This window comes from Artibeus jamaicensis, unplaced genomic scaffold (assembly GCF_021234435.1).
Source record: "Artibeus jamaicensis isolate MK-2021 breed Jamaican fruit bat unplaced genomic scaffold, CSHL_Jam_final contig_419, whole genome shotgun sequence".
Classification (NCBI taxonomy): domain Eukaryota; kingdom Metazoa; phylum Chordata; class Mammalia; order Chiroptera; family Phyllostomidae; genus Artibeus; species Artibeus jamaicensis.
This window is the reverse complement of record NW_026521824.1, coordinates 2,008,897-2,032,943: the sequence shown is the minus strand read 5'-3', so window position 1 is coordinate 2,032,943 and position 24,047 is coordinate 2,008,897. Positions and strand designations below refer to the sequence as shown.

Sequence of the window (24,047 nt, the reverse complement as noted above, 5' to 3'; positions counted from 1 at the left end):
AGAAACATCAACATGTGGTTGCCTCTCGTGCACCCCACACCGGCGACCCAGCCCATAACCCAGGCATGTGCCCCAACTAGGAATCAAACCTGCAACCCTCTGGTTTGCAGGCCAGCACTCAATCCACTGAGCCACACCAACCAGGGCTTAAAAGGAGAAATCTTAAAAAGAATCCTACTACAGATTAAGTGGCAGCAAACAAGTGACAGCGGTGTGATCAGTTTCTACAAAGTGCTTAGAGAAGATGTGACTTAGACTCTTTTTTAGTAGAGTGGATAGCAAAGACATCACAGAGCTACATTCTTAGTCTATCTACTAGGTTTTCTTTCTGTGGGCTCCAAAACACTATAATTGGGAGTAGCCTCAAGCATCTGAGAACTTCATCTAAGGGGTAGAATCACACATGGGAATTACAGGGAGATTTGAAATATCAGGAAAATATTTCACATCCTTAAGACTCTCCATTGGTAGAGGAGACTGCCTAGGAGAGTCCTGAACCTGGGGTCATCCATGTTATTTGCTAAATCATTTACCTGGAGAGGATTAGAACAGTGGTGTTCAGACGGAGTTCTCAAGAGACTCAAAGAACCATTGATGTGCACCTTGGAACAACTTGGGGCTGAACTGGGGAAAGGTTGAGTTAGCAGGACTCAGCCTTGTTGCAGCCAGGGTACCTCAACCTTGTTATGCATCAGGATCTTTATCTACCCTTTGATTCTAAATGATAGGTTTGCTGGGTAGAACAATCTTGGCTGTAGATCCCTGATTTTCACTACTTTGAATATTTCTTGCCAGTCCCTCTTAGCCTGCAACATTTCTTTTCAGAAATCAGCTGACAATGTTATGGGAACTGCCCTGGAGGTAACTCTCCGCTTTTCTCTTGCTGCTTGTTAAAGATAAAGATTCCCTCTTTACTTTTAACATTTGGCATTTTAATTATGATGTGACTTGGTGTGTTCCTCTTTGGGTCCAACTTGTCTGGGACTCTCCGTGCTTCCTGGACTTGCATGTCTATTTCTTTCACCAAATTAGGGGAGCTTGCTTTCTTTTCTTTTCTTTTCTTTTTTCTTTTCTTTCCTTTTCTTTTCTCTTCTTTCTTTCTTTCCTTTTTTTTCTTTTCTTTCTTTTCTTTTCCAAATTTCTAATTTCTTGCTCTTAATCTTCTCCTTCTGGTACCCCTATGATGTGAATGTTGTATCGCTTGCAGTAGTCCCAGTGAATCCTTACACTATGTTTGTTTTTTTGGATTCTTTTTTCTTGTTGTTCCTCATGGTTGTTTTTTTTCTTCCTTATGTTCCAAATTATTGATTTGATTCTCAGCTTCATTCACTGTATTGTTGTTCCCTGTAAATTGTTCTTTATTTCAGTTAGTGTATCCTTCATTTCTGACTGCATCTTTTTTATGCTGTTGAGATCCCAAGTTCCTTGAGCATCCTTATAACCAGTGTTTTGGATTCTGCATCTCGTGGGTGAACTCTGTCCCACAGAGCTCTCCTGGTTGACATGGATGAGAATAAATCATCCCAGACATAATCTATTGTTCCAGCAGGAAAGAGGGTGGCAATTCCCTCTAGTGGGGAATGCCCTGAGCCCTTCTCCCAAATGCCTTTTATTGAGTTTAGCTTGCATAGGGATGCATATCAAAGAAAGGAGATAAGGTTTACAAGTAATATTCCTGGACTCATGGGGGGGGTCCTTTTGAGTCAGGGTCTGGTAGACAGGGTGATGCCAATCAGCCATAAAACCTGGGGAAACAAATTCATTTGTGTTTGGACCCTAAACATTTAGTATGCATAGCTTGAAGACATTCCTAGTAAAGTAGGTTTCACAGGATTTAATGCATTCTTTCTTAGGTCTGAGGGCTTCACCCACCTTCGGCATTGTTTCAGGCCTGAATCAGGTTGGGGAAGCAAGGCAGCCAAGAGATTAGGAGACTTTTACAGATAGAGTGAGGACTCAGGCTCTGACAAAGCTGGGGGGTGAGGGTCTTTTGTCCCTCCTCCACAATCTCCTAAGTCCTTCCCTGATGACCCCTTTGCAGCTGTGCCTGTCTTAAGTTGTTCCTTCCTTGAGGAATCTTACCTGTCATTGACTATCAAGCCATCCTCCAGGGAACAAGCAGGATGAAGTAAGGGGGGCAGAAGTTGCACCCCTGCTGGGAGAATAAGTTTCGCCTCCTTAGTGGCTTGTGGTCCCGAAGTCCCCTAGCCGTGGGGCCTTTTTGTCTGTTGGTGAGGTTACAGCTCCTGAAACCAGGCAGAATGGTTCCCAACAGCATTTGGTAGATATCCTATCTCAATTTTGTTTAGTTCCTTTTCTGGAGTTTTGATCTTTTCTTTCATTTGGGCCATGTTTCTTTGTCTCCTCATTTGGGCAGCTTCCCTGTGTTTGTTTCTGTGTACTAGGTAGAGCTGTTATGACTTAGTGTCTTGGTAGTATGGCCTAATGTAGTAGGTGTCCTGCTGGGCCCAATGGCACAGCCTCCCCTATCACCCAAGTTGGGTACTTGAGGTATGCCCTTCATATGGGCTGAGTACACCCTCTTCTTGTAGTTGAGCTTTGATTGCTGTTGGCAGGTCAGTGGGAATGATTTACCCAGGTCAGTGAGTTCTGAGGACTGGCCGTGACCACTGACCACCAATTTCTACACTCTTTAGAGGATCAGCTATGCAGGGCCTCTGGGGTTTGCTGGGTGGTACAGGCCAAGATCAGCCCCCATCTAGGTTCTGCCTGGGGCCACCTGCCTGAGCTATGAAGCAATCTGAGATGGCTCCTACTTGTGCTGGGCTTGGAGATTCCCAGGCAAAGTCAAGCTGTGAATCTAGGCTGGCTGCTGCTTACTGAAGCCAACTGTTGCTTATTTGATTGGAATTAGGAATTCGTGTGGCATGAGCCAAGACCAGTCATTCATATGGAAAAGTCATGGTTAACAGTTTAGGTGCGACCATAAGTTGGGTGGGACTGAGTCTCGGGATCTTCAGCGCTGGACAAACAGTGTTAACCAGGTTGATGGAGTCTCAGATGTGGTACCTGCCTGCTGGCTCTGTGTCTGTGTGGAGAGAGGATTTAGAAAGGGGACAGTGGCCTCTGCCCACCTTTCTGTCTGGGAGAAAGCTGTCCCCCAGCTTCCACCTTGAAGCCAGACACTTTAGTTCCTCTCTGCATGCCACTGGTGCCTTTCAAGCTGCTACCCCATTGCTGAAGCTCAGAGGGAGTGAGTCTGAGTAAGTCCATGTGTGGGTTCTTTAAGAGGAACTATTTGGGATTACAGAAGTTTCTTCCTCCAATTCAATCCCCACTGGTTTTTGCAGCCAAAAGTTATGGGGATTTATCTTACTGACACTGGAACCCTGGGCTGGGAGGCCTGTTGTGGGGCTGGGACTCCTTGCTCCCAAGATATTCCTCCTGAATTTTTTGACTACTGCGTGTGGGCGTGTGACCAGCACATTTCACGTGTCCTCCTCTCCTACCATTCTGGATGGATGTGGTTTCTTTAATTCTGTAGTTGTCAGACTTCCATTCAACTTGGTTTCTGATAGTTTCTGAGTGATTGTTATTCTATACCTTAGTTATAGTTTTGATGTGGTGTGTGAGGAGGTCAGCAGTGTTTACCTATGCTGCCATCTTGACCAGAAGTTCTGGAATGTTCAAGCTTAATGCTAAATCTGATGCTGATTCATTGCTCTCCTCATTTAGTCATTTTGAATGTGATAACCACATAGTACACATGCTCACTCCATGACGTCTGCCGCACCCACTGACTAGTACTGTGAAGTCATCGTTGTTCACACATGCACATTCCAGTCCACTGTCTTGGCTGCCAGATTACATCAGTGTTACGCAAACCATTCTCATTATGTTAACAGGGGTTGTACTTTTTTCCCAACTTTTTGTAGGTTTCAGTAGTATTTGAGGTTTCAGGGATCTACTGGGGTTCTTGGAATGTATTCCCTGAGGATAGGGGGGGACTACTGTACTAAAAATGCTTAACTAGTATTTGGAATTATAGAGGGGAGTTTCTTTTCTTGGCAACCATTAAAACAATGAACTCTTAGTTATCTATCAAATACTAAAATAAAATTTCCTCCTCAAATTTGCCATTTATAAAGAACCTCATTCAGTGTTCCACACAGAAAAATTGTATTTGTGAGCCTGAGGGAGGATCTTGTTGACACTGATTTTCCTTGGCCCTTGAACATTTCTCCAGTTTCCAGTTTACCTTTCTCTTGTCTTCTGTGCAGTTGGTGTGAAACTCACATACAAAAATACAGTTGACCCTCGAATAACACAAGTTTGAACATATGCAGCTTTATGTATGCATTTTTTCCAGTAAATACATGCAGTACTATAAATATATTTTCTTAATAACATTTTCTTTTCCCTACGTTACTCTACTGTAAGAATACAGTATATAATACATGTAACATACAAAATATATGTCGACTATTTGTTATCATTAAGCCTTCAGTCAAAGTAAACTATTAGTAGTTAAGTTTTGGGGGGAGGTTCAAAAGTGATATGCAGATTTTTGTGGTGTTGTAGGGGTTTGCATCACAGCCCTGTTTGTGGAAGAAGGTGGGATCTATCTAGTGAGGATCTTACTCATCGGTAAATGCAGTTGAAGAAGTGCTGTTTAGACTGGATTCCAATCCTGACTGGGTCTCATAGTGTTAATGGATTTCAGAGCCAGAGGGACCTTGGAGGTAACTCCATTCAAGAATAAATTGAGGTGATGCTGGCCAGGTTAGAGCATCTTTCCAATACACCAAAGTTGTGGGTTTGATCTCTGGTCAGGGCACATACAAAAAACAATGCATGCATGCATGAATAAATGGAACAACAAATCGATGTTTCTTTCTCTCCCTCCCTCTTTTCCTCCCTCCCTATCTCTAAAATCAGTAAATAAAATAAAAATTAAAAAAAATAATAAATTGCCCTCGCTGATGTGGCTCAGTGGATTGAGCACCGGCCTGCAAACTGAAAGCTCACCAGTTCAATTCCCAGTCAAGGCATATGCCTGGGTTGTGGGCCATGTCCCCAGTTGGAGGTGTGCAGCAATTGTTGCTAATTTCTCTCTCACATCAATGTTTCCCTTCCTTTCTTTCTCCTTCCCTTACCCTCTCTCTATAAGTAAATAAAACTAAAAGCTTTTTAAAAAAAGAGTAAGTTGAGGTTCAGAAAAGCAAATGACTCACCCACATTCACCAGTTTATTGGAACAGTGGTATAGCCAGGAAGTGATAGTAATATGTGGAGAGGAAAGAGAAAATTGAGAGTTATGCCCTAATCCTTTCTTGGCCATTAATTTGTCTTGTGACCTTAGACAAGTCCATTCTCATGTATAAAAACGTGTATTAACTGATCTCAGGGTTACTTTCCAAAATAAAAACTCCCTGGACTCTATTAAAGTAGAGACTTAATAAGTGACTTTCTAAAAATATATTTTACTGATTATGCCATTACAGTTGTTTTATTTCCCCCCTTCATTCCCCTCCACCCTGCCCACCCCTCCCCCACCATTGCCCCCCCCCACTTAGTTTATGACCACATGTCTCAAGTTCTGTAGATTCTATATTTCCCATACTATTCTTACCCTCCCCCCATCTATTTTCTATCTACGGTTTATGCTACTTATTTTCTGTACCTTCTTCCCCCTTCTCCTTCTCCCACTTTCCTGTTGCTAACCCTCCATGTGATCTTCATTTCTATGGCTTGCTCCTGATCTAGCTGTCCTCTTAGTTTGCTTTTGTTTTAGGTGTGGTTGTTAACAACTGTGAGTTTGCTGTCCTTTCACTGTTCATCTTTTTTATCTTCTTTTTCTTAGATAAGTCCCTTTAACATTTCTTATAATAAGGGCTTGGTGATGATGAACTTCTTGAATTTGATCTTATTTGAGAAGCACTTTAACTGTCCTTCCATTCTAAATGAAAGCTTTTCTGGGTAGATCAATCTTGGTTGAAGGTCTTTGGATTTCATGACTTGGGGTACTTCTTTCCAGCCCCTTCTTGCCTGTAAGGTCTCTTTTGAGAAATCCACTGACAGTCTGATGGGAACTCCTTTGTAGGTGACTGTCCCCTTATCTCTTGCTGCTTCTAGGATTCTCTCCTTCATTTGAATCTTGGCTGATGTAATTATGATGTGCCTTGATATGTTCCTTCTTGGGTCCAACTTCTTTGGGACTCTCTGAGCTTCCTGGATTTCCTGGAAATCCATTTCCTTTGCCAGATTGGGGAAGTTCTCCTTTATTATTTGTTCAAATAAGTTTTCCACTTGTGGCTGTTCCTCTTCCCCTTCTGCTACCCCTATAATTCGGATGTTGGAGCGTTTAAAGATGTCCTGGAGGTTCTTAAGCCTCTCCTCATTTCTTTGGATTCTTGTTTCCTCATATTTTTCTGTTTGGTCATTTTTTTCTTCCTTCTGGTCCACTCCCTTGATTTGAGTCCCAGTTTCCTTTCCATCACTCTTGGTTTCCTGTGCATTTCCCTTCATTTCAATTAGTTTATTCTTCATATGTTCCTCTAATTTGTGGCTAAAATCAACCAGTTCTGTGAGCATCCTGATCACCAGGGTTTTGAACTGTGCCTCTGATAGGTTGTCGATTTTTTGTTTGCTTAGATTTATGGGCTCTGGGGCTCTGAGTTGTTCTTATCTGAGAACCATGTTTCGATCTGTTCTCGTCTGTTAGGTATGAAGAGAGGAGCCTTAGTTCACCAGGGCAGGGCTACCAGGTTGCTGGTTTGTGAGGCTGTATGTGGGGGTGGGGTCAGAGAGGGAGCAATGGCGGCCCCGGCCCCGTCTGCTCCTTCCTGCTGCTGGGGCCTGCACAATCCATCTCACTGCTCGCTCCTTTGCTGGTTTATCTGCACTCAAATGTGTGACCATGGTCAGCCAGCTGCCTTGCACCTTCACTGGGTCTGCCCATCACTACCCCACACCTGGGATTCTCCCTCGGCTGCTGGCTCTGCCCCTCTTACCGGTCTAGCTGAGTGGTTCTTTGTTGTCGGACTCTGTATTGCTCAATTTTCTGTGGTTTGGCTGCGTTTATTGTTGCTAAATCTTCTTCGTTGTTTTTAGAGTTGGTTGTGCGAGAAGACGCAGTGTTTCCACCTACACCTTCATCTTGGCGGAAGTCCCCGATTTTTTTAAGAATTTTTATTTATTGATTTTTGAGAGAGAGGGGAAAGAAGAGAGAAACATCAGTTTGTTGTTCCAGTTATTTATGTATCCATTGGTTGATTCTTAATCTGTACCTTGACTAGGGATTGAACCTGCAACCTTGGCATATCTGGGTGATACTCTAACCAACTGAGCTAACTGGCCAAGGCCTATAACTGTGTTTTGAGGGACCACTTAATAAATGATGTTAGTAATTTAGTATAGTTTTTATCTATAGGAAATACTGTTACATTTTTAATATCCCCACTTAGCAGAGCTTTGCTTCATCTTTATGCTAAGGAATCCTTTTTATGTAGTTCATGTATTTTCTTTATTTCTGTTTTGTCTTACAGAGGGAAGGACTTTCGAAATTCAACAAGATCTATGAATTTGATTATCATCTCTATGGCCAGGTATACACTATAGCATTTTCATCATACAACTAAAGCGTGCTTTTAGATCATGCGCCATTTTGGTGCACATTTATTAGGTTTTTAACTATGACTAAAAAAGAGCAGTTTTTTACTACAAGTCCTCTTTAAATTGCTCTACTTCAGAATTATTTAATCAGGAAGTGTTAGCCAGCCTAGCCATTAAAGAATATGTCACTGTCTTTTAAGAGTAGCTGTTGTTATGAACTGAAGATCCCTGGTTATAGGTGATCATTTTAATAAAATATGATCCCATCTCAGCTCTTTATAACAAGAAAGAAGCTGATATACAATAGTTTGAGGAAATTTTAAAAACTACAAAAAGCATCATGGTCATAGAGTTAGAATGGCGATTGTCTTTTATTACTATGGCTTTTAGTTATGTAATATAACAAAAAGCTATGTTATGTTTGTTTCTTCCCAATTTGTTTTTGCTTTGTTTTGTTTTTTATCAGCTTAATTTTTTTTAGAACAGTTTCAGGTTCACAGTGAACTTGAGGGGAAGGTGCAGAGATTTCCCACATACCTTCTGCTCCTACACACACGCATGGCCTCCCCCATTATCAGCATCCCTCATCACAGTACATTTGTTGTAATTAATGAGCCAACCTTGACACATTATCACCCAGAGTCCATGGTTTACACTGAGGTTCACTCCATGTTGTACTGTCTGTGGGTTTGGACAAATGTATATGTAAACATATCCATCATTATAACATACATTTCATTTCATTGCCCTAAAAATTCTCTATGCTCCACCTATTCATTCCTTCCCCTTTGCCTGTAACCCCTTTTTCTCTGTACTAGAAGTTTCTCCCTTTTATTTAAATGATGTGGCAAAATACAGTTGCTAAAAGACTAACTCAAATTTTGTTACCATTTAGAATGTTACCATGATAATGACTTCGGTTTCTGGACATTTGCTGGCTCATGATTTCCAGATGCAGTTTCGCAAATGGTCAGTACAGTTCCGGGGGGAGGTTCTTTCAGATTATTGCAGTCAGTTATAAAAGACTACAGGAATTTTGAGGCATGTTGATTTTACCGTGTAACCTATAATACTCTGATGACTCTCTGAGTCAATTCAGGCTGCTGTAATGAGATCCCACAGACTGGTTGATCAACTGCAAATTTACTTCTCCCAGTTATGGAGGCTGGGAATAGGAGGTCAGAGTGCCAGCATGGTCGGATGAGAGCCTTCTGGTTGCAGACTGTTGGCCTCTCCCTGTGTCCTTGCCTGGTAGAAGGTCTAGGGAGCTCGGTGGGGCCTCTTTTATAAGCACACTAGTCCCAGTCATGAGCCCCCACCCCCATGACCTGATCACCATCCAAAGGCCCCACCTTCTACACCATCACTTGGTATTAGGATTTGAGCTTATGAATTGAGGGATGGGGAGGGGGCGGACAAACTATAGAAACCATAGCAGTGACCTAGGATTAACTGATATATTGTGAATTTTTACCATATGTTTAAAATAAATAGCTACTTTTATTTGTGCTCTCCAGAATAGCCAGAATTTTTCATTTAGTCATTGGATTGCATTTGTCCTGTTGCAGATAGGCATGAAAGGATTCTAGAATTTCTTCTTAGCAGCTCAGTGGTGCAGAGTCTTGCTTCTAACACTGTGGCATTTTCACGTGGGACTTTTTCTGTTAGGGATCCATGTGTGAGTGCAGTGGAGTGAATTTTCCTCATTAAAATGGAGGATCCTTCATTTGTGCTTTTTGTGTTTTCATTTCTTCTCTAGGCAGAGCTGCAATCCCCTTGTCCTCTTTGAAGCAGAAATTGAAAAGTATTGCCCAGAGAACTTTGTAGACATCAAGGTAGGATCTTTTGGAAGACCTATGGCACTGGAGTTGAGCAACCACAAAATAATTGAACTGAATGACTTCCATATTTTCAATGTATTGAAATTTAGAGATGATATTTTCCACCAAACTAGGTACCATGACCTAAAAATTTTTCTCACTCATTTTATAAATGAGGCCATTTAAACCAAGTGGACAAGGGACTGAGATAAAGCCTTTTTATGAATAGGAGTTGTTTAAACTCTAAGTATTGTTAAATTACTAATTCTAGCTCCTACCCCACCGTCTGGTTAGAATGAAGAGACTACAAAGTAGTATAAGTGGTCCTTTGATAGTAAATTGTGAGTTTTCAAGCAGTCAGAGCACCTGTAATTAGTTCAATGGTAATTGGGAAACTTTGGGATGAAATGCAGATGAGAAGTTTATTTATTTATTTTTTTAACCAGAACATAACCAGACCCATTAGAGTTATATGTATGTGTTAGAACTGAGTTTTAGGTTTCTTCATGCTGGTATAATTACATTCAACCCTTAGCTTCTAGAAGCTCATGAATGGGTCTGTGATTCTAAGCTGGAGGGTTGCATTAGTTACTTCACCATCCTTAGAACTGGTAAGAAAGTTTTTTCTGTTTTTTTTTTCTCACCAAGTTGACATATTTCAAGAACATCATGAATATTCAGTCAGATCTGTTTAGTATAGAGGTATAAAGTAATTGCTCTGTGGGCTGGGTTCCCACTGTGTGTTTTCCATTGGGAACTTCAGAAAACTCTGGAACGAGAGACTCAGCAGTGTCAGGCCCTGGTGATCTGGACTGACTGTGACAGAGAAGGTGAAAATATTGGGTTTGAGATTATCCACGTATGCAAGGCTGGTAAGTGATGCCACTTCTGAGTTTCTGTGCCACTTCTGAGTTTCTCTGCCTTGGGATTACATAAGTAGATGATTATCCTGAATATGTGTGTGAGGGGCTGTGCCTAAGTTCTTCCCTGTATACTCTTCTCCTGAGTTCATCTGCCATTCTCATTGGCTTAGAGCAAGTCTCTGACCCCTTGGGTGCTTGGACTTCCTCATCTGGAAAGTTGGGCCAGTCTGGTACAGATTCTAGAGCAGCATGAGGACTGACTGAGCCAACAGGTGGCACAGACCCTGAAGCGCAGGGCTTATCCTGTTAGTTCCAGTAGATAGCCAACCACTCCAGAACGGGGACTTATGTCCTATTTTTTTTTATTATATATTGAATATATACAAAAGAATGTAAGCACCATAGGTAAAGTATGAAGATTAATTCTAGAATAATTCATTTGGCCCTGGCTGGTGTGGTTCTGTTGGTTGGAGCATTGTCCTGTGCACTGAAAGGTCACAGGTTCAATTCCCAGTCAGGGCACTTGCCCAGGTTGCAGATTCAATCCTGTTGGGATGTGTATGGGAGGCATTGTTTCTCTCTCACATCAGTATTTCTATTTCTTTCTCTTTCTCTCAAATCAGTAAATGTATCCTTGGGCAAGGATTTAAAAAAATAAAATATTTCAATTGTTTTAGTTTTTTTCTTTTTTAAATTAAGTTTATTGTTAATAACATAATTTTTAGGTGTGCAAGATCCAATTTTTTAAATCTATATTAACTTATTTTTATTATTGACATTGGAGGGAGAGAGAAGCATTGATTTGTCATTCCACCCATTTATGCATTCATTAATTGCCTCTTGTTCATGCCCTGACCAGGGGTAAAACTCACAACGCTGGCAGATTGAGACTCTGTTGTAACCAGCTGAGCTACCCAGCCAGGGCAATCTCCTATGTTAATTTTATCTTCTAAACATTAACAAATGTTGAAGTAAACTGAAATGATGCATTTTCAGATAACTTAGAGCAGGGATGTCAAACTCATTTTCACTGAGGGGCCATATCAGCCTCCCGATTGCCTTTAAAAGACCAAATATAATTTTAGGACTGTATAAGTGTCACTACTCCTTAACTAGGGGCAAGGAGCTTGGCGCTGCTGCCAGGTAGAAACAAGGTGCCAGGCCAGATAAAACAAGGTGGAGGGCTGGGTTCGGCCCTCAGGTCTTGTGTTTGCCACCTATAACTTAAAGGAAGTGATGTGCAGGCCATTCACAGGCTTCAAAGACTGGGGGAGTTGCTGTTTTCTCTACGTGTTCTTGAGTTTGAAGCTATAATAACTCCTATGGTTTAAATACATTGCCTTTCAGGGACAGTGTATATATGTCCTGTGTTACTTCCATGACAAGATGTTAAATTCACCTGTAGGGCCCTCGCTGGTATAGCTCAGTGGATTGAGCACAGGCCTGCGAACCAAAGGATCACAGTTCAATTCCCAGTCAGGGCACACATGCCTGGGTTGCAGGCCAGTTCCTAGCAGGGGACGTACTAGAGACAGCCATACATTGATATTTCTCTCCCACTCTTTCTCCTTCCCTTCCCCTCTCTCGAAAAATAAATAAATAAAATATTTTTCAAAAAAAAGACTCCCTTGTAGGGACCTTTGAATTAACATTTTTCTTTTCCCAAAAGGTCTAAGAGAGCAAGTGAGATTAAAGTCTTGAAAGGCTCACCCAGAGAATTTTAGTTAATAGCTAAATTCAGTGCACTTCTATTTCTGACACTACTCAGTTTGGCAGTTATAATGAACTTTACCTCTTAGAGAGCATACCATGCATTTAGCCTAACCAGTAAAATCAGACACCTTGCAGCTTCTTGAACTGCTTCCCTCTCATGCAAGGCTGTTAAGGAAGGCAGGCCCTTGATGATGAGAGGCGATGTGACTTGACTCTGACTGCAGCGAGTCTCTCTGTTCTGCAGTGAAACCCACTCTACAGGTGTTGAGAGCCCGTTTCTCTGAGATCACCCCCCGAGCCATCAGGATGGCTTGTGAGAACTTGACCGAGCCTGACCAGAGGGTGAGCGATGCTGTGGACGTGAGGCAGGAGCTGGACCTCAGGATTGGTGAGGAGCCGGGCTTATGCCTCTGAAGGCCCATGTGGCCCCTGGGCATTGGGTTATGGAAGCTAAAATGAGGTTTGTGTATGCAGTAAATATGTGATGCTAGCTCTGGCCGTGCAGTTAGTCATTTTCTTGTTTTTCCTGTTTTCCCTGTCCTTCCTCACTTTCCAGGAGCTGCTTTCACTAGGTTTCAGACCCTGAGGCTTCAGAGGATATTTCCTGAGGTGCTGGCAGAGCAGCTGATCAGTTATGGCAGCTGCCAGTTCCCAACACTGGGGTTTGTGGTGGAGAGGTTCAAAGCCATTCAGGCTTTTGTGCCAGAAGTCTTCCACAAAATTAAAGGTAGGGCTGGGGGAGTTATTTATGGCATGGAACCTCTCATGCGAAGGGCCAAGGTCCTAGAGAACCTTAGCATGTTGTCAGTCTGGAGGACCAGCTGTGAAAGGCATGAGGTTATAAGGACCTATGTGTGCACCCATGGCAGCCGGCCCATGCAGTTGGACCACCACCCAGACTTACCCAGTATAAAATTATACAGAGAACAGAGCACACAGGGTGTGCAGGGTGTACAGGGTGTGCAGGGTGTGCAGGGGTAGGGGGTGGGAAGGCCATGCTCTTGCTCACATGCAAGCTGTGTGGGGCCAAAACACAGGCTGCTGCTCTGCAGTTGTTTACCGTCCAGGCTCATGTCCAAGAACAGTTTCTGTTGGGCTTTCATTTGTTTGTTTGTTGGCAAGGTCCGTCCCACATTCACTTCCTCATGCTCTCATCATACCCTCACAGGGTGGGAGGGGCAGTTGGAGCTTAGGAAGGGGCCTGTGGTCCCCTTTGCCGTGCAGAACCTCAGGGCCCATTGAATGAGCACGGGCACTGTGGGCTGGTGTTGGTGCCCTGACAGTGCTTGGGATCCACTTCAGGTTTCCCAGCGATCCTGTCTGTTTCATATGCCTTTGACTGCCACTGTAGTACTACTGTTTTTATCTGTCACGTCACATAGCTCTGAGTCACGGCCTTCCTGTTTGTGTTCCCCTGGTAGTAACTCATGACCACAGAGATGGCATCATTGAATTCAGCTGGAAAAGGCACCGTCTCTTTAACCACACGGCATGTCTCGTCCTCTATCATCTGTGCATGGAGGTAGGGAACAGTTTGAAGCTCCCCTGGTCTGGGACAGCCGGTCTCTGCACTAGGAGGAGCAGTCCTGCTCTTTTCCCTCTGAGCTGTAGCTGTCTCTGCATCTCGGGAGATCACTTTTTGGGGAGCAGTAAAGAGTAGGACCCCTCAAAAACAGCACTAAAAAAGGTGGAAGAAAAGGATCTGTAGAACTTTTAGGTAATGTCAAAATTTTAGGAAATACATGGCTGAAATTTTTCTCTGAAGCAGAGTACTGTCATTAGTAAGTAATAAGAATTGCCTGGTTCTGTCTGCTAGGCCAAGGTTGCAGGTCTGATCCCCAGTCACAGCACACACAAGGAGCAACCAGCGAGAGCATGGATAGGTGGAACAGTGAATTGGTGTCTGCCTGTCTCTGTCTCTCTCTCTCCCCCCTCTCAAAATCAGTAAATAAAAATAAATAAGGATCAGCCAGACCAGCCTAGGTCAGACTCCTACAGCTAGAGGGAGGTTGCATGGCATCTGGTCCAACTCTGCCATCGATCAAATGACATCGTAAGAGATGGAAGTCACAAACAAGTGAACAAGTTAATTTACACAATGACAAATGACGGGGGAAACAGGAAGGGGACAGCTCTAGGCATAATGGATGTGAAGGACATGTCAAGGTTGACATTTGAGTGAAGGCCAGAGTGATTGGCAGGAGGCAGCCATGGGAGGACCTAGGGAAGATGTGTGTCAGCAAAGAGAGCAACACATGCAAAGGACCACGACGGCTCAGGCCACCGGCCAGTCAGCGGCTCATTTGCATCCCTCAGACTGATGGGCCACTTTAGGATGCCGCTTCCTGTTAGCACATGACTGCCTGTATTAACCCAGGGGCTGCACACAGTGGTTACCTACATAAAACTTGGGGCTCTCTAGGTTGGATTAGTCAGCTGTGTTTCTTGGCTGTAGCACATTGGTGGGTTTAGCATTGATTTGCTAAGGGGGCTAAAGACTGTTGAGCCCCTGCTACGTGTCAGACACACTGTATGTTTACACGTCATTTTCTCTAGTCCTGATAGTGCCCGTATAGGTCAGCTTGCTCTTTCATGTGACAGGTGAGGAAGCTAGACAAAGTGAAGGGACTGTACAGACCCATCAGGGCTAGGAACGGGCCAAGCACAGGCCGGCTCCCAGCAGGTCTGATTCCAGCTCCCCAGACGACGCTGCTTCACCCTTTACCTGAAAGCCACACAGCCACCCTGCACATCTGTCTTTTCATTACAAAAGTCCTGCCTTCTGTTATGCTCTACTAGGATGTGATACAAAAAAAGCAGGTGGGATACTTTGAGCTCCTTGTCAAGAGCACTGGTCCCAGTCTATTTGGAAAGAGAAATTTGGATTTTGATACACAAATATTCTCATTGACAAATCACTTAAGCTGAGTTCTTTGTCCATTTGAAGTCTGTTAAAAGTGTAAAATTGGTCTTAAGTTTAGAGTTCTTCAGGTTGTATTACATAATTTCTTCTATTTCTAACTCTGTATTATAAAGAATTAAAAAAAAAAGAGTAACACCCTGGATGAGAGATAGGAAACTAAAGAGGTGTGTGGGCTGCTATGTTTCATGGGCTCCATAGGGGACTTACGAGATTGCCCCTCTGAGTCTGGGCTTGAGTGGAGGTGCTGGTATCAGCCCTGCTGTGGGCTACAGACCCGGGTCAGTAGAAGCTTGCCTGGGATGGCTCAGGGGCCTCTGCAGAAGGCGGCTGTGACCCAGAGGAGTAGGGGCTCTTGCTGAGAAGCTGGGGGGAATACCTCTGCAGGTTAGAATGGCATCTGCTTTTTTTGGGTTTCTAGGATCCCATGGCAACCGTGGTGGAGGTCAGTTCTAAGGCAAAGAGCAAGTGGAGACCTCAAGCTTTGGACACTGTGGTATGTTCTGGAGGGATTACGTCAGTCCCTGACTTCTGGTTTTGGGGACCAGGGTTCTGCTGCAGACAATGGCCCAGTGACATTACTCCTCCCAGGGCCACATAGGAAAGCACTTGGAGAAAACAGAAACTCCAAACCATGGGCCTGCTTGGCCTCAGTGCTTTTTTTACGTAAGTTATTAGTGCAGTATAACTGCTTTACATGGGGTTGGAGAAACAAAAAGAGGCAGATAAGTCACCCCTCACCATGCCATTCTTGTTATAATCACTGATAAAATCTTGATATTGCCTCTTCCTATTTTTTTCATGTGTTTATTTTTTATGGAGTTAAAATTGGAATAGTTTTTCTAGCCAAGCATTTTTCTTTTAATGTTTCTGTATAATCTGTGTAAACATTTAAGTATCTGCTTTATGAACTTATTCTAGAACAGGACTTCTCAAAATTTCTGACCCTAGGAAGAGCCACCCCCGTGGGACCCAAGTCTGAGGAAACATGTTAGGGAGCCCCTTTCTAGTCAGCATTCTGCAGGAAAATTCAGAGTATAATTCCTGCAGAGGCTAACTCTAGAGGTAGAGTATGCAGAATGAGTAGACTCAGAAACATGCAGGACTAGTGGACAATGCAGTCTCTGTCTTGGATGTGATGCTGTGTGTGTGTGTGTGTGTGTGTGTGTGTGTGTGTGTGTGTGTGTGTGCGCGCGCTGAGGGATGATGGAAGAGTTGAGATTTGATTTCACGGTAGGCGTAAGTGTTTTATTCCTCATGGGTTGACTATGCTTTGACATGTAGCCAATCATTGTTGGAATGTCACCAAGGGGAAAAGACAGTCGATTATCTACCATCTCAGGAGGCCTGGAAGATTGGCATTCACATTCAGGGAAACTTGCTGGGTCTCCAGTGATGTTCCCAAAGGGCAGTTCTCAGACTATCTGTGTCAGTAGCAGTGTGTCAGGTGCTTGCTTGTTAAAAGCACAGATTCTGGCCTCTTTCCCTGCTCTCCTGTCAGAATCCCGAGTGCTTGGGGTCCAGGAATCTGCTTGCTGCTTAGGTGGATTTGCTTCTGCACATCAGGGTCAGGGAAGCACTGGAGCAGGATCCGGCTCTGTCTGGAAGGCCCAGAAGTCTCTCCTGAGCATTGTCCTCTCTGTGTGACAGACAGTAGCTGGAGAGACCAGGGCCAGATGGTCTGAAGATGAGTTGTGTGGTTGTGTAGTGCCCTCTGACTCACACATGATGCCCTAACGTGCCTTTTGACACTTTTAACAGGAGCTCGAGAAACTGGCTTCTCGAAAGTTGAGAATAAATGCTAAAGAAACTATGAGGATTGCTGAAAAGCTCTACACTCAAGGGTAAATATTTCACATCTGGAAATAGAATTTGATGTGTGAAGTTTAGAAATGGAGCTCATGGGGAAATACAAACTCTCTAGATGTCACCTAAGCTCTGAAGTAGAAGAATTTTGACTGATTTCTCTTTTCTGATAATGGAAAAGCCATTTCAAAATCTTTTCTAAAACAAGGCCCATAGGGTAAATCCAAATCCTAGTCTTGATCCCCCAGCAGCTCCCCCTGGGGTCCCAGCAGGTGGTGGGAAGCACCTTTAGGAGTAGTTTGTCCGTTGTAAATCGTGCTGCCTCAAGGACCTTGAGCACCCCAGCCATCCAGTGACTGGGACCCTCACAGACATGTGTGGCAGCCACATGCTCTAGCTGACTGTCGAGTCCTTGAAATTTGGGTTGTTCAAATTGGGATGTGCTTAAATGTGAAATGTTATACTGGGTTTTGAAGATTTGTATGAAAAAAAGAATGCAAACAATCTCAATAATGTCGAAGTAACTAACAGAAAATTTATAGTTGCATAAAGGGTCCACATTATAGTTTGAATTGTTAGGAGGCACTGTCGTTTCTATGCTTCAGGAAAGGTGGTAGAGTCCTGGCTGATGTGCAGCAGTGGGTTGAGTCCCAGCCTGCAAACCAAAAGGTCCGCCTGTCCAACGCCTGCTCAGGGCACGTGCCTGGGTTGCAATCCAGGTCCTCAATTGAGGGCATGCGAGGGCAAACCTATTGATGTTTTTCTCCCTCTCTTTCTCTCCCTTCTCTCTCTAAAGAACTTTTTTAAAAAATCAAAAAAGGAAGCTGGCAGAAGCACACACTGTTGCAGTGTCGGGGCCACGGGGCTCACGTGGGTTGCTCTATCACTGTCGTTGGACAGTGCCAGCATCATGCCCCAGCCACACAGCTGCAGGCTGAGCTGTAGCCAGTGCGCCCTACGCTGTGCCATTCTGTCTTCTATCCTTTGGCTGCTTTGTGGATCCTAGCAGGAGAGCCTGCTGCTTCTCACCTCATTGCGGGGTGAGGGGCACATCTCAGAACTTTCCTCCACGGAGGTAACCAAGGTTACCTTCTTTTGAGTTGGCTGGATCAGGTGGATGATTGTGGGTGTCATCAGGTGTTTTCAGTCTAATTCAGTTGTTTATAGACCAATTTCTCATTCTGTTTGTTTGCCTTTGTATTAGGTACATCAGCTATCCCAGAACCGAAACAAACATTTTCCCAAAAGACTTAAACCTGACAGCACTGGTGGAGCAGCAGACCCCTGATCCACGCTGGGGGTCCTTTGCCCAGAGCATTCTAGAGCAGGGCGGCCCCACCCCACGCAATGGGAACAAGTCTGACCAAGCTCACCCTCCCATCCATCCCACCAAGTATACCAGCAGCTTACAGGTTTGTTCCCCTGGCTCTTTGGCCTGCTGTGCCCCAGGGGAGGCAAGGGTTGGTGGTGGGGTTTGAATATACTCTGTGGGCTCTCGCTGCGGGAACTCAGTGTGATTTTGAAATGTCTACTACACTTCAGAAAAGTGGTGTCAGTATCACACTCTCCTAGGTCACAGTTCCGCTTGGCTTCCCTGGGAGACCCCCATGGCGGGGGCTGCTCTCCAGCCAGCCCCACCCATGTCCCGCTCTGCCCAGACCCCCGAGCAGCCCCACCAGCCCCCTCGTCCCCTTGTTAGCAGGAAGAACCCTGCTCATCCTCCTAGGACTGGAGCAGTCCCACCACCCACTTAAACCCGAGTCACACTCCTTTCATGCTCCAGTCCCAGTGGGACTGGCACCCTTACCACTTTCTCATCATCATCTTTTAATAACAGAGTATTCTTTCTGATTTTATTCTGATTTTTAAAGGTAATACATGTTCATTTTAGACAATTCAGAAAATATAAATGACTGTAAGGGGAAAAAATTGCCTCAAATCTTACCTCCTACTGAGAACCACTTTTTGTTTATACATGTATATAATATTCTTACATTAAAATTATAACCTTAGTTTCATAAATTTTTTTTTCATTTAATATTTTTGATATGCTGGAATATTTTTTTTAACTTTTTATTGATTATGCCATTACATTTGCTCTATTCCCCCCCTCCATTCCCCTCCACCCTGCATACCCCTCCCCCACCATTTCCCCCTTTAGTTCATGAGCACGTGTCTCAAATTCTTTAGATTCTGTATTTCCCCTACTATTCTTACCCTCTCCCCTATCTATTTTCTATCTACTGTCTATACTACTTATTTTCTGTACCTTCTCCCCCCTTCCCCTCCTCCCACTCCCCTGTTGCTAACCCTCCATGAGATCTTCATTTCTATGGTTCTGCTCCTGATCTAGCTGTCCTCTTAGTTTGCTTTTGTTTTAGGTGTGGTTCTTAACAACTGTGAGTTTGCTGTCCTTTCACTGTTCATCTTTTTTATCTTCTTTTTCTTAGGTAAGTCCCTTTAACATTTCTTAGAATAAGGGCTTGGTGATGATGAACTCCTTGAATTTGATCTTATCTGAGAAGCACTTTATCTGTCCTTCCATTCTAAATGAAAACTTTGCTGGGTAGAGCAATCTTGGTTGTAGATCTTTGGTTTTCATGACTTGGAATACCTCTTTCCAGCCCCTTCTTGCCTGTAAGGTCTCTTTTGAGAAATCCACTGACAGTCTGATGGGAACTCCTTTGTAGGTGACTGTCCCCTTATCTCTTGCTGCTTCTAGGATTCTCTCCTTCATTTTAATCTTGGCTAATGTAATGATAATGTGCCTTGGTGTGTTCCTTCTTGGGTCCAAATTCTTTGGGACTCTCTGAGCTTCCTGGATTTCTTGGAAGTCTATTTCCTTTGCTAGCTTGGGGAAATTCTCCTTTATTATCTGTACAAATAAGTTTTCCACTGGTGGCTGTGCCTTTCCCCCTTCTGGTACCCCTATAATTCGGATGTTGGAACGTTTAAAGATGTCCTGGAGGTTCCTAAGCTTCTGCTCATTTTTCTGAATTCTTATTTCTTCATTCTTTTCTGTTTGATCATTTTTTTCTTCCTTCTGGTCCACTCCCTTGATTTGAGTCCCAATTTTCTTTCCATTACTATTGGCTTCCTTTGTATCACCATTCATTTCAATTAGTTTAGCTTCCATATGTTTCTCTAATTTGTGACTAAAATCAACCAGTTCTGTAAGAATCCTGATAACCAGTGTTTTGAACTGTGCATCTGAAAGACTGGCTATTTCTTCATCGCTTAGATCTATCGGTTCTGGGGCTCTGAGTTGTCCTAGAGCCATTTTTGGTCTATTCGTGCTGTTAAGTAAGCAGAGCGAAGCCTTAGTTGTTTACCAGGATGGGAGACCCAGGTCACTGGTTTGTGACACTGTGTGTGGGGGCATGGTCAGAGAGGGAGCAATGGCGGTCCTCTCCGCTAGCCCAGCCGGTCCAGTCACTCCACACGCCTGGGGCTTGTTTATCTGATCGGAATTGTGCGAGCCTGCTGCCCTGCGCCGGCTTCCCTTCTCACTGGTTTCTCCGCACGTAAATGCGCGTGACCGACCTACCGACCAACTGACTGACCGACCGACCGCCGCGCCTCTTCCCTGTGCGCTCCCGCAGCCAGTTCGCTCGCGATCAGCGCCCTCGGTTGCCTGCGCGCACCGCGCACCACCCCTGGAATTTTTTCTTGCTAACCTGCTCCGCTGCTGGCCTCGCTCCTCCTACTGGTCCAGCTGAGTATCTAGTTGTCCTTTGGACTCCGTATTGTCGATTTTCCGTGTGGCTTGGTTGTGACTGCTGTTAAAAATAGTTGTTCTTAGATTTGGTTGTGCACAGAGGCAAGGTGGTTCCTCCACCTACGTCTCCATCTTGGCGGAATGATATGCTGGAATATTTTAAAGTATATTTAAAGGTTGCATAGTTGTACCGTAATTTATTTTGCCTAATCTTTTTTTTTTAGATTTTATTTATTTATTTTTAGAGGGGAAGGGAAGGAGAGAGGGAAAGAAATATCACTGTATGGTTGCCTCTCATGTGTCCCCTGCTGGGAACTGGCCTGCAACCCAGGCATGTGCCCTGACTGGGAATTGAACTGCGATCATCTGGTTCGCAGGCCTGTGCTTAATCCACTGAGCTACACCAGCCAGGGCCCTAATCTGTTTTTTTTTTTTTAAGGATTAAGTTGTTTCCTTCTTTTTGATACATGATACACTAAAATAACATTTGTATACATGAATATTAGTGTGGATCTCTCACATTCTTAGAAGGAGAGTTAATGGATGTGAGTATGAACAATGGCCTTTGATAGATTGAGCCTCATCAACTGCTTGATTACTGAATTGATGGAAAATCACCATTACCCCTGTGTTCATGAAGTTGGTCTAAGGCTGCTGGATGCATATCTCACTGTATATCTCATGTGTACAAGGGTGTCTGGTTAACTTCTTAATGCTTTCACCTTGTTTTCTGCCTAGGTTGGGTGTACATCGAAAGAATCACTTCTCAGCCCTGACCCCATGGCTCAGTTGGTTGGAGCATGGTCCCATAGACCAAAAGGTTGTAGATTTGATCACTGGTCAGGGCACATACCTAGGTATGGATTCAATCTCCAGTTGGTGCACGTACAGGAGGCAACATGTCAATGTCTCTTGCTCGCTCGCTCTCACCTTTTTTCTATCTATAAAATCAATAAATATATCCTTGGGTGAGGAATTAAAAAAATTAATAACTAAGTAAATAAAAGAATCGCTACCCAGTCTTGATGACTCCCTTGCTTATCTCTGCCTGATGAGAGTTGTGCAGTTTACCAGCCTAAACCCATGAGCGCGCAGTGCAGCGGCCTGGCCCTGTGTGTTGGTTCAGGGGCTTCAGCAGTGGTGTGCCCTGTTCTGCGCGGAAATTCGGACTGACAGGTGGCCTGAACCAGATGAAACTACCAGTGATGCCGAGCTCCTTGAGCACTGTTATTCTGTAAAGGTTCAGACTTTCTTTTCTTCACAGGGAGATGAACAGCGACTGTACGAGTTCATCGTTCGTCATTTCCTAGCTTGCTGCTCCCGGGATGCTCAGGGGCAGGAGACCACTGTGGAGATTGACATCGCTCAGGAACGCTTTGTGGCCCATGGTCTCATGATTCTGGCTCGAAACTATCTGGACGTGTACCCGTATGATCGCTGGAGTGACAAGGTGATAAATCATAGGTGCATTTAGATGTTGGAATCCACGTCTCACCCCACGGGCCTTAGGGAAGAGGGGATGACCGTCCTGGTCCCATCTTAGGGCCACTGGATGCACCAGGGCATGCTTGAGCTGCAGGTTGTCTTTGTCCTCATGCCATGGCAGAGTGATTTGACTGACACTTCTGTTGCTCTCTGTAGACCCTTCCTGTCTATGAGAGAGGCTCCTGCTTTCAGCCCAGCACCTTGCAGATGGTGGACGGGGAGACCAGCCCCCCTCAGCTGCTCACTGAAGCTGACCTCATTGCCCTCATGGAAAAGCACGGCATTGGTCAGTAGCTTGCCATCATGGTAACTGATGGCTCTGGAGCACAACAACTGTAATGTGGGTGTTACATTCCAGACCCTGCTTTATAGCTGATGTGAGGCTTAGAGAAAGTAACAGCTTAACCTACGGTCACAAAGTGTGTGAGTTATTAAAACAGGTCTAAGAAACTCTGTGGTTCATGCTCTGCACCCTCCGGATGTAGACACCTCAGAGCTACTGGGGGTTTGGTTCCAGACAACTACAATAAAGGGAGTCAACCCGTTTTTTGGTTTTCCAGTATATATAAAAGTCGGGCTTACACTTTACTGTAGTATGTTAATTGTGCAATAACATGTCTTAAAAAAACCCCACTGTACATACTTTATTTTTTTAAGCTTTTATTTATTTGTTCGTCCTGAAGAGAAGATTTATTTACTTTTAGAGAGGGGGAAGGGAGGGAGAAAGAGGGGGACAGAAACATCAGCGTATGAGAGATACATGTATTGGTCGCCTTTTGCACACCCCCCAACTGGGGACCTGGCTGGCAACCCAGGCACATGCCCTACCTGGGAATCAAACTGGCAACCTTTCAATTTACAGGCTGGCATTCAATCTACTGAACCACACCGGCCAGGGCTATACTTTAATTTTAGGATATTTTATTGCTAAAAAATGCTAATCATCCGAGACTCCAGAGAATTACCATGTTTATACTGATGGGGTGGGGGGTCTTGCCTTGATGTGGATGTAAACGTAGTATCCGAAAGGGCAATAAAATGAGGTGCGCCTGGCAAGACAGGCATTTTCCCATAACTTAGAGGTCACAGCTGAGACCAGGGGCTGCCCATAGACTAAGTATTTTTGACCCATGCTAGGATTTATTTCTTTGTTTGAATAAGGTGCCAACATGTAAAACTTAGGAAATTTCACGTAAAAATCTGTCTCTTTCATCTTTTGAATTATCAGGAGATCTGGCAGCCTGAGCCTCTGCTCCTGCTCGAACAGTTTGGAGTTAAATGGCAGGGAACCAGGGGCCTCAGTTTGCCAGCCTGCTGTTAGGTGTGTGGAGCCATACTCTTAGGTTTTTGTTAAAGTATTTCCCATAATTGTTTAAGAATCAGAAAGTAGGTTCATATGGTGACAGATAGGTGCTAGATTTATCCAGTGATCATTTCATAGTTATAAAAATGGAGTTTTTTAAAAGATTTTATTTATTCATTTCTAGAGAGAAGGAAAAGGGAGGGAGAAGGAGAGAGAAACATCAATGTGTGGTTGCCTTCATGAGTCCCCTACTGGAGACCTGGCCTGCAGCTTAGGGCATGGCTAAGAATTGAACCGGTGACCCTTTGGTTCACAGGCCCATGCTCAATCCACTGAGCTACACCAGCCAGGGCTCATAGTCATATAAATGTTTAATTACTGGGTAGTACACCCAAAACTAACATAATATTGTATATCAACTGTAATTGAAAAATTAAAAGTATCTTTTTTAAAGAAAGAAAATAGGTTTAAAAATAAGAGCTAGGCCAAAATAGTTATTTCCACTAAGTCCTGTAGACGACCCACTGCCCATGGTCAGTTCTCACCACAACGCTGAGCAGGACTGTCTCTGGGAACCTCATTCCCAAGGGCCAGCGCAAGCTGGAGAGGGAGGGGGTGGAGGGAGAGGATAGCTCCCTGGGTGTGGGGCGGAAGCAGGCCATTGCCTCTGGGGTGCAGCTGCCTCCCTACAAAGTGAGTTTTGTCACTCTGAAGCTCAGGAAGACGTGCCCTGACCTGGAGTCCCCTGGCCAGCACTGGACTATCCAGAGCCCATACATTTAGGTAAAATTAGAGATCGTTTATGCCCTTATGATTTATTTATTAAAAACGTACAAGGTCTGCCC

At 44.1% G+C, this 24,047-nt stretch overlaps 1 protein-coding gene across 1 annotated transcript in view; it reads left to right on the top strand.

The window, feature by feature from the left end:
* Positions 1-24,047, top strand: part of TOP3A (DNA topoisomerase III alpha) — a 40,600-nt gene that overhangs the window by 6,162 nt on the left and 10,391 nt on the right. Inside the window, exons 2-13 of the mRNA XM_037163146.2 lie at positions 7,508-7,567; positions 8,470-8,543; positions 9,334-9,409; positions 10,158-10,266; positions 12,215-12,358; positions 12,527-12,697; positions 13,392-13,492; positions 15,312-15,386; positions 16,652-16,734; positions 17,901-18,108; positions 21,679-21,864; positions 22,056-22,185. Of these exons, the coding sequence (XP_037019041.2) occupies positions 7,508-7,567; positions 8,470-8,543; positions 9,334-9,409; positions 10,158-10,266; positions 12,215-12,358; positions 12,527-12,697; positions 13,392-13,492; positions 15,312-15,386; positions 16,652-16,734; positions 17,901-18,108; positions 21,679-21,864; positions 22,056-22,185 (1,417 nt within the window). The remainder of the gene's footprint in view (positions 1-7,507; positions 7,568-8,469; positions 8,544-9,333; positions 9,410-10,157; positions 10,267-12,214; positions 12,359-12,526; positions 12,698-13,391; positions 13,493-15,311; positions 15,387-16,651; positions 16,735-17,900; positions 18,109-21,678; positions 21,865-22,055; positions 22,186-24,047) is intronic.